Source organism: Macrotis lagotis, chromosome 7 (assembly GCF_037893015.1).
Source record: "Macrotis lagotis isolate mMagLag1 chromosome 7, bilby.v1.9.chrom.fasta, whole genome shotgun sequence".
NCBI classification, from domain to species: domain Eukaryota; kingdom Metazoa; phylum Chordata; class Mammalia; order Peramelemorphia; family Peramelidae; genus Macrotis; species Macrotis lagotis.
Genome location: NC_133664.1, coordinates 220,761,623 through 220,775,532, shown reverse-complemented (window position 1 = coordinate 220,775,532; position 13,910 = coordinate 220,761,623). Strand labels below are relative to the sequence as shown.

The following is a 13,910-nucleotide window of genomic DNA, read 5'->3' as shown; positions in this document are numbered from 1 at the left end:
TTATAGAGTATGCCTGTCATGGTATCAATATCTAACTCTATTCTCTTACTTCTCTAACTAGTCTCTCTTTTCTTCCAAAGGTTCCGTCTTCAGTGCCACCGCATTGTCAACAATAATGTCTTTACCAATCTGATCCTCTTCTTCATTCTGCTCAGCAGTATCTCCTTGGCTGCTGAGGATCCGGTCCGACACAACTCCTTTCGGAACTATGTATGCATTCCCCTTTGCTCCCTGTCTTCTTCTTGGAGGGTGGAAGTTTGGGCAGGCCTAGAGGTGTGGTGGCTGACATAGATTCATGAAAACTGAAACAGTAAGAGGATGCCTATTTATATATACTATGATCAAAAGTATTATCTGGTACATAGTAGCTAGGCATTTAAGAAGAGATCCAGACTCCATATATGCCCACGTATCAGAATTAGAAACAAACAGAAGAGATTATACTCAGATGGTTCTGGTTCCTTCTGAGGAAAGTGCAAGTCACTGGATCTTCCTGTGCCCTAGGAAACTGATTTACCAATCAGTATTCAATAAAATAAAGCATTGGTTCTCTTCCCTCTTATCATTATAGTGTTTTCACTCTTAATAATGGATAAAAGGGAGAAATGATGATGCATTAACAATGTGGTAAATTCTCTATAGATCAGGTCTCTGGGTTCTTTCCTTGGGTTATTAAATTCTCTGAAAATTTTCAGGGATCACCCAGGGATATATTTTTTAGGGTCCATGCTAAAATGAGAACTGAAAGATGATTCTCTAATCTCACAAGATTGTCTAAACTATGGCTATCCCAATAAATAAAGATCTATTTAAGGCTTTCCTCAGAAGTCTTGGATCAATTATGGGTGGTAGTTCTCAACTGCATCACAACTAAGCTTCCATATTCCCCCAACCTCATATAGAAGAAATACTTCCTGGCATGATCTCCAGAGAGCCACTTGAGAGAAAAGACTGGAGGGAGAGTATGTGAGTGGGAGATGGAAGGAACTCTGAACTTTGAGTTTTACCCACAATTCAAAAATGAAGAGCATTATGATGGTACTCTATAGCTTATCCCTACTTTAGACAATATGAGCTTCTGCTGTTAGAAGGGAGCTAACCTGGCAAACATAGCAGCAGTATCCTCTGTGAATTTCCATCAAAAGAGCAGATCCAGTCTGAACTGAGTATCTAGTGTTGTCTGCAAAATTCTCTAACTTGCTTGCCCCTTTGACACAGATGTGTCGATGAGAAGCATCACGGTTGGGCTGATTTGGTTTGATGAACATATTCTTTTTAAAAGGAGTGGCATATCTGCCCCAAACCCAGAAGTGACTATATCCTGCCATGGAAACCCTTCTCTCACTTCCTAGTGGTTTCAATAGGAGTTGCTTTGGAGAATCTCTGAAGTTGATCCCTGCCTTAAAGGCATTAGGAAAAAAATATATAATGCTACCTGCCTCCTAGTTCCAGCCCAGCTCTGCCTTCTCCATGTATAAAGCTTCATGTGACATGCTTTCTTGATTTTTAAATTGCAATTCCCTGTTCTGATGAACATCCAATGATCTATCTCCCTTCCCTTTTGACCCCCCTCCTCTCCCTCCCTCCAACCCTATCCCTTTTTGTTTTGCAGATTCTGTATTATTTTGATATAGTTTTTACTACCTTTTTCACCATTGAAATTGCTCTGAAGGTAAAGCCTCCATCACTTGCTCTCCTCTTCCTTCTCATGCCTCCCTCCCGCCACCAGCACTACTAGCTCTCTCTGCTACTGTCTGTTGCCCATATGCCCCTGGGGCTGTCTGGTTCACAATCAGAGCCACTAACCCAATTGTGCTTATTTTTCAGATCCTAGGCAATGCAGACTATGTCTTCACTAGTATCTTTACCTTAGAAATTATCCTTAAGGTAATGCAACATGAGCAAATAATACATCCTCACTGCCTCTCTCACTGTCTGTCTCTTTTTCTTTACCTCTCTTGGACATCATTGTGGGTTTGTGTGTTTGTATATGTGTATGTGTGTACATGCATGTGCGTGTGTGTATGTGTGTGTATGTGCAAGCCTGTGCACAAGTATGAGAGACTGTTTTTTTCTGTCTCTATATTTCTTCTGCTTCTTTCTCTGTATTTCACTCTCCCTTAACCCTGTGATTGGAAGGAGCCTGCAGTGGCTATCACTTTTGTGATGGGTACATTGTTCTAAGCCTAGAGTTAGATTGAGCCCCCTTCTTTGTTATCATCAACAATAAATTTATTCTTGGTCTCACATATGCCCCAGGAGCATATGGCATGGAAAAGCCAAAATCTGATAAATCTAGTCATCTCAGTGGTATTAACACTGAGTCAACCTAAAGTTCATCCTTTACCCTCCCCCAAACACACACACACACACACACACAATGTTGCAACTCACAACCTTCAGTATTGCCTAATTCATATAAAGAACCTTTGCCCACCTGCTGACTTCTGAAGGGAAGAGCCACCTTCCCTTATGACCAGTCATAACTAAAGTGGAGAATACAGGACTTTTTTTCCAGGGTGCTGGAATTAGAAATAATTAAAGTAGAAATAATTAATTAGAAATAGTTAAAGTAGAAAGCTACCAAATGTGAATCCCCCTCCTCTTCAAGGTAGTCTCAGGCTTATGGGTTGAATGGTCATAGTCTGTGGTGACTATATATGCCTGTTTATGACCACCAAGGGTAGAGAACAACAGGCTGGATAGAAAAAATGTAAGCTGTTCTCCTCTCTTGACCCTTATTGCACATGTTAAGTCTGGATCCCAAGGTCCATGCCAAAGTCCTCAAGGCTACCCTGAAGGTGTGAACAGTGTGGTTATGTCTCTAGTCCTTTGAAAAGGATATGAGTCAGTTGGAAATCTTGCGTCTTTCAAAGTATATAAACAATTTATTGAACCCTGAAAATTTTTTCTAATTTGGAGTCAGAGGTAAATATAAGAGACAAAGATTTAATTGTCATCAAAGAAGCTCAGAAATATAGCATTCAAACCATAGGTTTGAGTCTATATAGGCACAAACCTGCATGTCCCTGTTCAGACCTCCTACCCAGAGGACTAATTGCTCTACGATCTTCCTAAAACTTTATTTCCCAGGCAAAAACAAATCACTGATTTCAACTTACAACTGAATACATCAGCAAAGCATTTCAAAAGTCAACAGTAAAACTCCTATAATTTGGCCCTTCAGAATAAGAGGGTATAACTTACTAATATAAAATGTATGTATGTTTTTATTTGATAACCATTTATTAAATGCCTACCATGTACAAAGATTTGAACTAAATGTAAGGAGCCCAAGGAAGCTTATACAAAGACTAAGCATGATTCCTGACCTAATGAAGCTGAAAGGTCTGGGTATGTCCATTGAAGATTTAATCTGATTTTAAAGGGAGTTTTCCTGTTTCTCTTCCTCTAAAGAGATCTAGATTTCCATTAATATGTCCTCTAGGGAATGGGTTCATACATGGAATTATATGAGGCAGCACTCATCAATAAATCTAAGCCTAAACCCAGTCCTTAGAATCCAAGTGTGGACTAGGACATGTACCCATGTGTTGGCTAGGGTGGGAAATTGGTTGGATACATATTTTTACATTCAGTTTTCTATTATGTCCTTAACTTTCAAAGATTGTTCATACTCTCAAACTCTGTCCCTGGCTCACCTTAACATGTGATATTCCCCATAGTGTTTCTGTAATCAGAATTTCTTTGCTCTACTTCATCCTTCTTGTACAGGGGAAACCTGATGGAACTCCCCACCAGATCATGTGCCAAGTCACAAGGCAAATGATATGAGATTGTACCCAGATTGATATTATAATGAACTTCTGTAGAAACCAGTTGCCAAATATAGCTGTTACTTATTAGGCCTTAGATGTAGAGAGTATCACTGATCACACAAAAGTCCTCAAGGGCAGGAATGAGGGATGCAGCCCCTTACAAAAGGAGGTCCCAAATGTGATGTTAATTCTTCACTATCTCCCTCTACAGAGCTTCCCACATCGATTTCAATGGTGCTGATTTTTGTTCACTGTTGCCATACAAGCTGAAAGTAGTAAAGGACCCCTTTACAAGCTTTGCGATGGCAAGATCCTTTTTCTTCCCTTTCATTCCCTGTCCCTCCTCCTCGATCCTACACTCAATGTTCTCCTAAGTATAAATTCAAAATCCTGATCCAGAGTTTATACTTTCCTCCCCACTTTGAGGAGTGTTTGCTCAGCAAATAAGTCAGATTCTTTCTTTATGGCAAGAAGTAATTAATGATAGCAGTTCAGAAATGATCCAACATGTCATTTGAAAAATCAGTTGACAGACTTGAGAATGTTTAACCTAAAGAAAAGAAAACTTAACAGGGTCAAGAGAGCTGGCTTTTGAGTTTTCAGAAGACTGCTATGTGGAAGTGGAAGTAGATCTATTCTGCTTAGCTATAAAGGGAAAAATGTAGATGTTAGTGGAAGATTTTCACTTAATATAAATAATTTTCTAAGAACTACAGCTGTCCAAGAAGGAGTGGACCATCTTAATGATGATGAATTCCCTGACACTGAAAGTATGCAAAAAAGAGGTTGGACGGCCATCCTTCAGGGATGCTGCAAAAGGGACCCACCTACTAGGTGACCTCTAAGGTCCCTTCCAACTCTAAAGGTCTTTGATTATATATACTTGTTCTATTCTAAGAATGTTCTTCATGGACAACAGCTAGAAGTTTCCAGGAAACAGCAGCCTGAGCAAGTGAGTTGTGGCAAGAAATTGGGTTAAGAACAGATACCTTTGACTATATTCTTAGACCCAGTTTTGCTAGATGACCTGACTACAACCAGACATACACACACACACACACACACACACACACACACACACACACACACACACACACAAAAGTATGTCTGCAGGAATCCTAGCATAGTCTCTCTTTGGGTTCTACTATGTATTCTACTACAAGAATACAAACCAGCATAGAGGACAAAGGTTAGCATTCCTCTAATCTTGAGTGATGGGGCAGCTAGGTAGCGTAGTGGATAAAGCACCAGCCCTGGAGTCAGGAGTATCTGGGTTCAAATCCAGTCTCAAACACTTAATAATTACCTAGCTGTGTGGCCTTGGGCAAGCCACTTAACCCTGTTTGCCTTACAAAAACCTAAAAAAAAATAAAAAATGATCTTGAGTGATACCACCTTCCCAAATAGAAGGAGAAAACTGCCAAGTTTCCATGTAAAATGTAAGCCTAGCTCATCAGTATAAGGAATTTGGTTTTTGAAGGAGAGGGCTCCCTTTTCAATATATGTTATCAAAACTTGGGTCTAGTTCCAGATGTCCTCAGAATTTCAGAGGCAGAGGGATTTGGAAAAGGGGCAGTCATACACTTCAGATGATGGGGCTCATGGAACACTCTCAATCTATTCCCTCACATCCTTTTATGTAATCCACCTACTTCCCAAAACTGTTTCAGAGCACAGGTGCCTGAATCTCCTGTGACCCCCTATTGCAAGAGACAAATGGAAAGAATTAGGTTGCAAGAGCTATTTTTGCCAGCTCCCCTTGTGTTTGTTTTTGAATTGTTCTGAAAACACCCTGTCCTATGCATGCCCTGATTCCACAAAGTAAAGCCAGACTCCAGTTGGTCAGGTGGCCAACTCCTCATTTTCTCATCCACAGCTAAACTGCTAAGCCATCCCCCAATCCTCACCCCCATAACTCCACAGACTATAATTCTTTCCCACCCTTAAACTCCCCATGCTTCAATCCCATTCAATGTAACAAAATATTTTTGAGTACCCACTAGGAGAACAGAATTGATAGGTAGGTATTGTTGGGATATACATAAGAAATCTACTACATAGGTCCTATTGTCAAGGAGATGATACTTTAGTTGGGAGTAGAAAAAGGCAAAGATTTACACACACTGAAAATTAGGAACACAGCATTCAACAAATGTAGCAATCATATATTGTTAAGTACTATGTACAAGACACACAGAGGTGCTAGAGTTAGAAAAAATATAGAGTACTTACATTCTGTGAAAAAGATATTACATTTTACAGTAAACGCTGAGTAAATTGAGGATGAGACAGCACTGTTAACTGAGGCGAGAGGGGGGTAGCAAGGGAAGGTATCCCAAAGTTTGTCTTGAAGGTTTCTCCAACAGGATAAGATAAGGAAGAAGTGCACTCTCTGCATGGCATTACTCAGTAGGGTGGCACAGAGATAGATGGAATGTTGACTTTGGGGTATAGCTCCTAGAGTAATTTAGCAGAAATGTAAAGTGTGTGTGAAAAGAGCAATGGAAAATCCTTCTGGAAAGACAGGTTGTAGATAGATTCTAGAGGTTTAAAATGACAACCAAGGAATCTATATGTTATCTTGGAGGCAATAGGAAGCTATAGAAGTGACAGGATCAGACCATTTGTGAAAGATTAATTTGGTAGTTCTGTAGACAGTGAATTAGAGATGTCAGGGACTGGAATCATAGAGCTCAATCCAGAAGTTATTGGAATAGTACAGATGAAGAGGGAGGGGAACTCCCCTCTAGGTTAGTGGTCATGTGTAGGAAGAAAAGATCAATATGAAAGCTGTTATGGCAGCAAAATCGATGAGAAAAAAATAATTGGATGTCAGATTGAGAGTCAAAGATGGTTCTAAAGCTGTGAACCTGAGTGACTGGAATGATGATATTGTCCTTAGTAAAACCAGGAAATTTTAAAAAGAGGAAGCAGTGTTAGAGCAGAAGAGTGTTAATTAGTTCTGTTTGTACATGTTAAGTTTTAAATGTCAATAAGGACATCCAGATGGAAAGCCACAGTCAGTTGGCAGGACAAAAATTCATGAGAGATACTAGGGTTAGAGATATAGATTGGCTGTAATCTGTTTAGAGATAATAAATTGAATTCACAGGAATTGGTCAGATCAAGAAAGAAAGTATAGAGAGGGACAAAAGAAGAGTGCACAAGGATAGTACCTTAGGGATTACTCATACTTTGTAAGTGGGAGATAAATGAACATCCAGCAAAAGAGACAAGATAAGTAACAGTCACACAAATAGAAGAAAAATCAGGGAATATCACATTAGAAGTCTATGAAGCAGAGAGTATCCCTGAAGACATAATGTCAAACAGGAAGAAGACTGGGAAAAAGTTATCAAGTATAATAGTTATAAGACCTTTTGTGGAGAGCAATTTCAGTTGGTGGCAGAGTCAGAAACTCAATTGCAAAGACTGGATGATGAAAGGAAGGAAATGGATATAGATAATTATTTTTTGGAAATTCAGAAAGGAAGATATCAAGAGGATATCAGAATCAATTTAATGTGTTTAAGGAATTTGGGGGGGAGGAGTGAATGAGAAGAGCTAGTTTTATATGTTTATAAACAGGAAGAGGGGGAGAATAAAGGAAGTAAGTAATCAGAGAGGCAAACTTCTAGAGAAAATGAGAGGCAACAAGACCAAGGACATGGTTGGTGCTGACAAGGGAAAATATCACCTCTTTGGCAGAGACTGGAACAAATGGGAGGTTTTAAGGTTTCTAAGCTACACAATAGAGGAGAAAAGGGAGCTAATGAATCTGATTTTCTTAATAACATGGAAAATTTTGTCATCATTGATTATGGTATTGGAGAGCAGTGAGGACCAGAAAGATTGAGAAGTTTCAAAACACCTGCTAGGAGTGTACTAATTAGGAAAAGATAAAAGAATCACTATACAGAAAAGGCTCATAACATAAATGTGTGTGATTTCCTCTGGTGATATTTAGCATCACCTAATTAGGAATAATAAAGAAGACAAATGATAAGAATAATCCCAGAAGAAAAAAGACTCAAAATTATGAGATAATATCATTGAACTTGTCAACTACAGTTCAAGACTATCAAGGCATAATAAACTAGGGAAAAGGAAAGGAATTGAAGTTGCAGTGAGAACCAATAGTTGTAAGAGGGAAGAGATAAAGTATGAGAGGGAAGAACAGGATATAAATATTAGAGAACTTTTGGAGTAATGGTGAGAGCTAAGATACAATCAAAGTCTGATGAACTCACTCCCTATAGAGTCTGTTTTCACTTTAAATATCTTGAGCAGTGAAGAGATTGAATAGGTTGAATTGAAATGAATATAATTATCTGTGTGAAATTGGAGAAAATAAGAAATAAATACCTGCCCTTAAGAAGCTCATAATCTAATTGGAGAGGAAAATATTTAGATATATGAAACAGTTAAGGAACAAGGCATTATAGTTAAATACAAAATCCATGATTCAAAGATATGTTATTGGAGGCCAAGAAAAGATCAGTTAGAATTGTTTATGAAAATAATCGATTTGAATTGAATCTTAAAAGATTAGAAAGATTTAAGGAGATGGAGAAAAGAAGGAAAGATTTTTATATTGAGGGAGGGAGACACTGAACAAAGGGGAAAGAATGGGAGTAATAGCAAATATGAGCATGATATGTACAAGGAATAGAGAGAAGAGAGGGAGAAGTAGTAGGAGATGAGATTGTACTGTTAAGGTGGGACCAGACAATGTAAAGTTTCAGAGTTGGAAAAGAGATATTAATGGGGAGCTATTATAGATTCTGGAGCAGGGGCATTCTCTGGGAGTTGTGAAAGCTAATGGCCAAACACCTTTCCTGGCATTTTCTTTTCTTTTTTTATATCTTGCCCAGTCTTGGGGTTCTCTGTGTCACCTGATTGCTTTTTAGAAATAGCTCTTGCTAGAGCAGTCTAGTAGCATGCCAAGTATGATATGGATGGGGGGAGGGAAGGAGGGTCTTTGAGATTCATCCAGTGTTGGAGTACACTTATGTCTCTCTCTGAATCCCCTGCAGATGACCGCCTATGGGGCTTTCCTCCACAAGGGCTCTTTCTGCAGGAACTACTTCAACATCTTGGACCTCCTCGTTGTCAGTGTGTCCCTGATCTCCTTCGGTATTCAGTGAGTAAGGGGTCCCTCTTAGCCCAAGAAAGAGTAACAGGAGGAAGGGGCAGGAAGGCCACTCTAAGTCCAAGAGTTTTTTGCTTTAATTATGACTTTTTGATCTTGCCAGTCCCTAAGATGCAGAAAGACTCGGCATCAAGGAGCTGTTTAAAAGTCTGGAAATAAGTTGGACAAAGTTAGTCTTTCCTGGACAAAAATGTCAAGTAGACAAAGTTGGAAAACAAACTTTGCTTTCAGAGCCTTCAACTTCCTTTTAAATATTCCTCTTTATTCTTCATCTTCATCTCATCAGTATCCAACAACCCCCATGCAGCCCTTTCCAGTGTTCAGGGCTTGCCACCAAGGGCCTCTTTCCTTTCCTCATTTTAAATATAACTGCTTTTTAACTCTTTCCTGGAGAGAACTAGATACCAAATTGGGATGGGTCTGACAAATTAGTTTTCTCTGAGATATCAAGAACTGAAATGGAATGGTAGAAAGAAATACCTCAAAAAGAAAGAGAAAAAGCACACACAGCCCACTATCAATGAAGTTTTCATTATTTTCTAACAAACCCACACCTCCAGATATGCTGTGAAAGCAGCCTCCCTACTGCTAGCATAGCTGCTTTTCTACTCCACCCTCTAATACTGAGTAGGGTTTTTAAAAAATAGATCATTAAAGAAAGAAGAAAACAATAAGCAAAGAAGGTATAAGCTATCCCAGTTATAAGGCAAAATATGCTTTGATTGTTTATTCCATTAATCCTGATCTAACCCTAATCCTTTATCTAATACTTTTCCCATCCTCTTCATTACAACTGATTAGGGGTTCAGGGAAAGGGGGAAGAAGAGAAACTAAGTGACAGAAGAAACTGCAGTGACAATTGGGACAGTGAGTGTTGTCAGCACCTGATTGATTCTTTATATATCAAAAAGGCTTTGGCAGGACCCAGCAAGGAAAGTACAAAATACAATAAAAAGAAAATCCATTTCTTTAGAGATAAGTCTCAAATTCAACAACTCTAGAGAAATGAACAATTCTGAACAATTGGAGGCAGTCAACATTTGCCTGGTGGTCTTTGGGGGGGGGGAGGGGAAGTATCCTCTGTTTTATTAATGAAAAGGAAGGAGCAACTGTGACCTGAGATGCTCAAAAGTTCTGCATAATGCCCAGGGTTCTACTTATCCTGCTCAATCTTTATGCCAAGTCTGAAAATATGCATGACCAAAATAAATTCTGATCCTGTGCTGAGACTGGTTTGGCCTTTCATGTAAATTAGAGATTAAAGGAACCTCATTTGGTTCATCACTCATCAGGTAGAGTAGGCTGCTGCCAACATAATAGATTTGATTTTGAGGGATATGTGCCCAAAATTTTCTGGCCAACCAGTAATGCTTAAGTGCCTGAAACTCTACCATTAATGATTCATTCTTTTAGGTGAAACATTACTATCACTAGCCATTCTCTTTATTCAGTCACTATTTATTAGTGTGAATATTTTCAGGCTATTTTGCTTTCCAAAAAGAGGATCCCTGGGCTAACACAAGTAGTATTTGGACTCCTGTAATACATAGGAATGGTGGACTATGGGAGAGTGGGAGTAGAGACCAAAAAAAGGAGAAGGAAGAAAGGAAAGAAAAAAAATTAATCACTGAAAGTAAACTCTGTTTACTTCACAATTTTGCCTAGGGCAGACCCTGTCTTGGTAACCCCCTATGTGATATTGATAACCCCACCCCACTTTTTCTTTCAGAAACAGCGCCATCAATGTTGTCAAGATCTTGAGAGTTCTTAGAGTTCTCAGACCCTTGAGAGCTATCAACAGGGCCAAAGGACTAAAGGTGAGATATACTAACAGAAGGCTTAGCTGGCTTAAAAACCTTTCCTTGTTGGGCTGGGGAAGGACCATAAGTATTGTCCAGCCAGATGGTCAATGGGAGCTAGATGTAGTATGTTACTGGTCATATTGAACAGCAGGCCTCAGACCTGCTTCCAAATAAGTTCTCCCTATCTCTTCTAGTGCCTTCAAAGGAAGTGTCCACTATTCCTTTAATGAAAAGGAAGGAGCAATTCTAAAAATTTCTAAAACGAAGGTATCAACTCTAAAGACACATCCTGTGATTCTAAGCATTAGAATACTTAAATTATTGAAAGGAATCATCCTGTGGTAAGACAGCCTAGGATTTAAATACGAAAGATCTGAGCTCAAAGAGCAATTAACGACTTTACTTCTCTGAAATTTGACTTTCTCATCTGTAAAGTGAAATTGATACTTGTGACCTGAAATTCTCAAAAGTTCTACATAGAACCCATAGTTCTGTTCATCTTGCTCCATCTTTATGCCAAGCCTGGTAACGTGCATGACCTCATTCAATTCTGATCCTATGCTGAGACTGGCTTGGCCTTTCACATGAATCCTAGAATCATAGAACCTTGCTTAGTATATACAGCTGTTGTGAAGAAAGCACTGTGTAAATTTCACAATAACACAGGAATAAAAACTGAAAATATTGCAAACAGAAGAATTGTTTTAAATGATTAGATCCCAAACATAGCAAAATGTCCCAGTTTTAAACCATTGCAACCCTCAACGTAGTGAATGAAAACTTGAATGATTTAGGGGACCATGAGCTGCAAATTCTTGATTTGGGGAGATCTAGGATCTCCCTAGGTAGATCATCATACATCAAAATTTCTATTCTGTGGGGTTCAAACACTGACTCATGATATAATTTTGGGAGAGTTAGTCCATATCTCTGAGACTGATATTCCCCACCCAAGGAGAAAAGAAGTTATTGCCGCCTTTCCTCCTGGAGGGCCTGACATATGTAGGTACCCAATAAAGACTGGACTAGGGTACTGATTCCAGTCTGATTTCCCATTACTCCCTCTCACACATTGTACATCCCAGTCAAATGAGCTACTTGCTGTTCCCTCCCATGAGACGTTTTCCCTCTTTGTGAAGGCTGTCCCCAATGCTCTTGTTTTTATCCCCACCTCTTGGCATCCTTAGTTCCCTTCAAAGCTTAGCTCATGTGACACCTCCTACATGAGACCTTTCCTGACCCTCCCTACCTCCCACTCCTTACTGCTCTCCCACTCAAAAAAAGAGACTTTGCATTTACTTTGTATATGTCTCAGCTAAAATCCCATCTTTTGCAATAAGCCCTTCCCAGTCTCCTTGAGTGCTATTGCCTTCCCCTCTTGATTATCTCTAATAATATAATCTTGATCTTCCATAGTTGTTTGCCTATTGTCTCTTCCATTGGATTATAAACTCCTTGAGATCAGTTCTTTAGCTTTCTTTGTTGTTATCTCTCATGTTTAGCATAAGGCAGCTTGTAGAAAAAGCTTTAATACATTTTTGTTGCCTGATTTCTGTATTTATCAGTAACATATTCCCTCAAATAGAATGTAGACTCCTGGAGAGGAAGTTATATTTCATTTTTGTTCTTGCACATAATATTTGCTTAATGATTATTAAATTAAATTGAGATAGTCATTTGATCACAACTTTGAATGGGAAACTCATGCTTCCAAGACATTTCTGTATTACTGAGCCCTTACCCATTTCAGTTCAACTCACAAATATCTATTAAATTCTTACTGTTTGCCAAACACTATTCTAGGAACTGGGGGAAATAAAAATATGAAATGTAAAATGGATGCAATACTCAAGGAATTTATCATTTAATAGGGGAAGAAAAGTCATGTACATATACAAAATAATTTGCTCCTTTCCTCTTCCTGCAGCATGTGGTACAGTGTGTGTTCGTTGCTATTCGAACCATAGGAAACATTGTGATTGTCACCACACTTCTTCAGTTTATGTTTGCTTGCATTGGAGTACAACTGTTCAAGGTAAAATTTTACCTTTGAGTCGAATTTGTAAAGATATGGTGCCCAAAGGAAAAATAATGGATTAGACTTGGTATGGAAGTGAGTGTCTCTGTTTCTCTTTCCCCAATATTCTAGGCCAGTGAAATAACCTGATGGGAGGAATGGTTCACCTAGACAGTCCTACAAGGGAGTCAGATTCAAGTCATTCCTTCAGCTCCATTTTTGTGTTCCCACTCCCTGCATCATACCAAACATTTCCTAAATTATGAGAGTGCAAAAATCTTTCTCATGTTGTGAAAATGGAAGCATAGTACTTTTAAATATTGCACTTTCCTCAAGAAGGTGCAATATATCCCTATTCCCTATTTCAGATACAAGTAAACCTCTCTCTCTGCCTAATTGCTAAAACCAACAATACTCTTATCTCCAGCTATTCTTTAGAACACACTTTTTTTATGTTGTCAGATCATTTTCCTCAGGTCTCTAAACATGCAATGCTAATTCAGAACTTCTTCACTTTATTCATTCTTTTCTCTCCACCTGATATTTCCTTGCCCCATTCCTTCCTAAAGGGAAGGGAGAAGAAATAGGGAGATCTGAAATTGTCTCCACAGAGATTCATTAATCTACTTGGATTGTTTCAAATGTGTTTTTCTATTTTTAAGACTAGGTCTTCTTTTCTCACCCTGCCTAGAAGTACACCAACTATTCTTTGCCTGATCCTTTCCAACCTGGACTAGTTTATCCTCCTTGGGCCCCTTGCTCACAGAGATTTATCATATTGGTACCAGACTTATTGTAGATATTTAATCAACTGTAGCCCACTGCAGCTCAGAACTCCTGAATATAAGTAATCCATTATTCTCAGCCTCCCCAGGCTCAAGGATTACAGTTATATACCACCATACCTGCCTAATCTACTTAGATTTTAAAGAAGAAAGTCAGTCATAAAAAATATAAGGTTATATACATGAAAATTAATTTAAAAACAAGGCATAGTCATATAAGAAGAGTATCAGGAGCTCAAAATTTGGAAAGGAAAAACTGAAAGAAAACAAAAAGGAAGTTGAATTTTATTGTAGGAAAAGGGGAAGAACAATGAAAAGATGGGATTGCTGTTTAGCATGATTAAACCAATAAGAGAAGAAAGAAAGACAGAATTA

The 13,910-nt window shown here is 38.7% G+C and overlaps 1 protein-coding gene across 10 annotated transcripts in view; it reads left to right on the top strand.

Annotated features, from left to right (window-relative positions):
• Nucleotides 1-13,910, top strand: part of CACNA1C (calcium voltage-gated channel subunit alpha1 C) — a 970,192-nt gene that overhangs the window by 850,845 nt on the left and 105,437 nt on the right. For all 10 annotated transcript variants that reach the window (XM_074194976.1, XM_074194975.1, XM_074194966.1 and 7 more), the window contains 5 exons: nt 81-210; nt 1,613-1,672; nt 8,816-8,922; nt 10,661-10,748; nt 12,661-12,768. In XM_074194976.1, the coding sequence (XP_074051077.1) occupies nt 81-210; nt 1,613-1,672; nt 8,816-8,922; nt 10,661-10,748; nt 12,661-12,768 (493 nt within the window). The remainder of the gene's footprint in view (nt 1-80; nt 211-1,612; nt 1,673-8,815; nt 8,923-10,660; nt 10,749-12,660; nt 12,769-13,910) is intronic.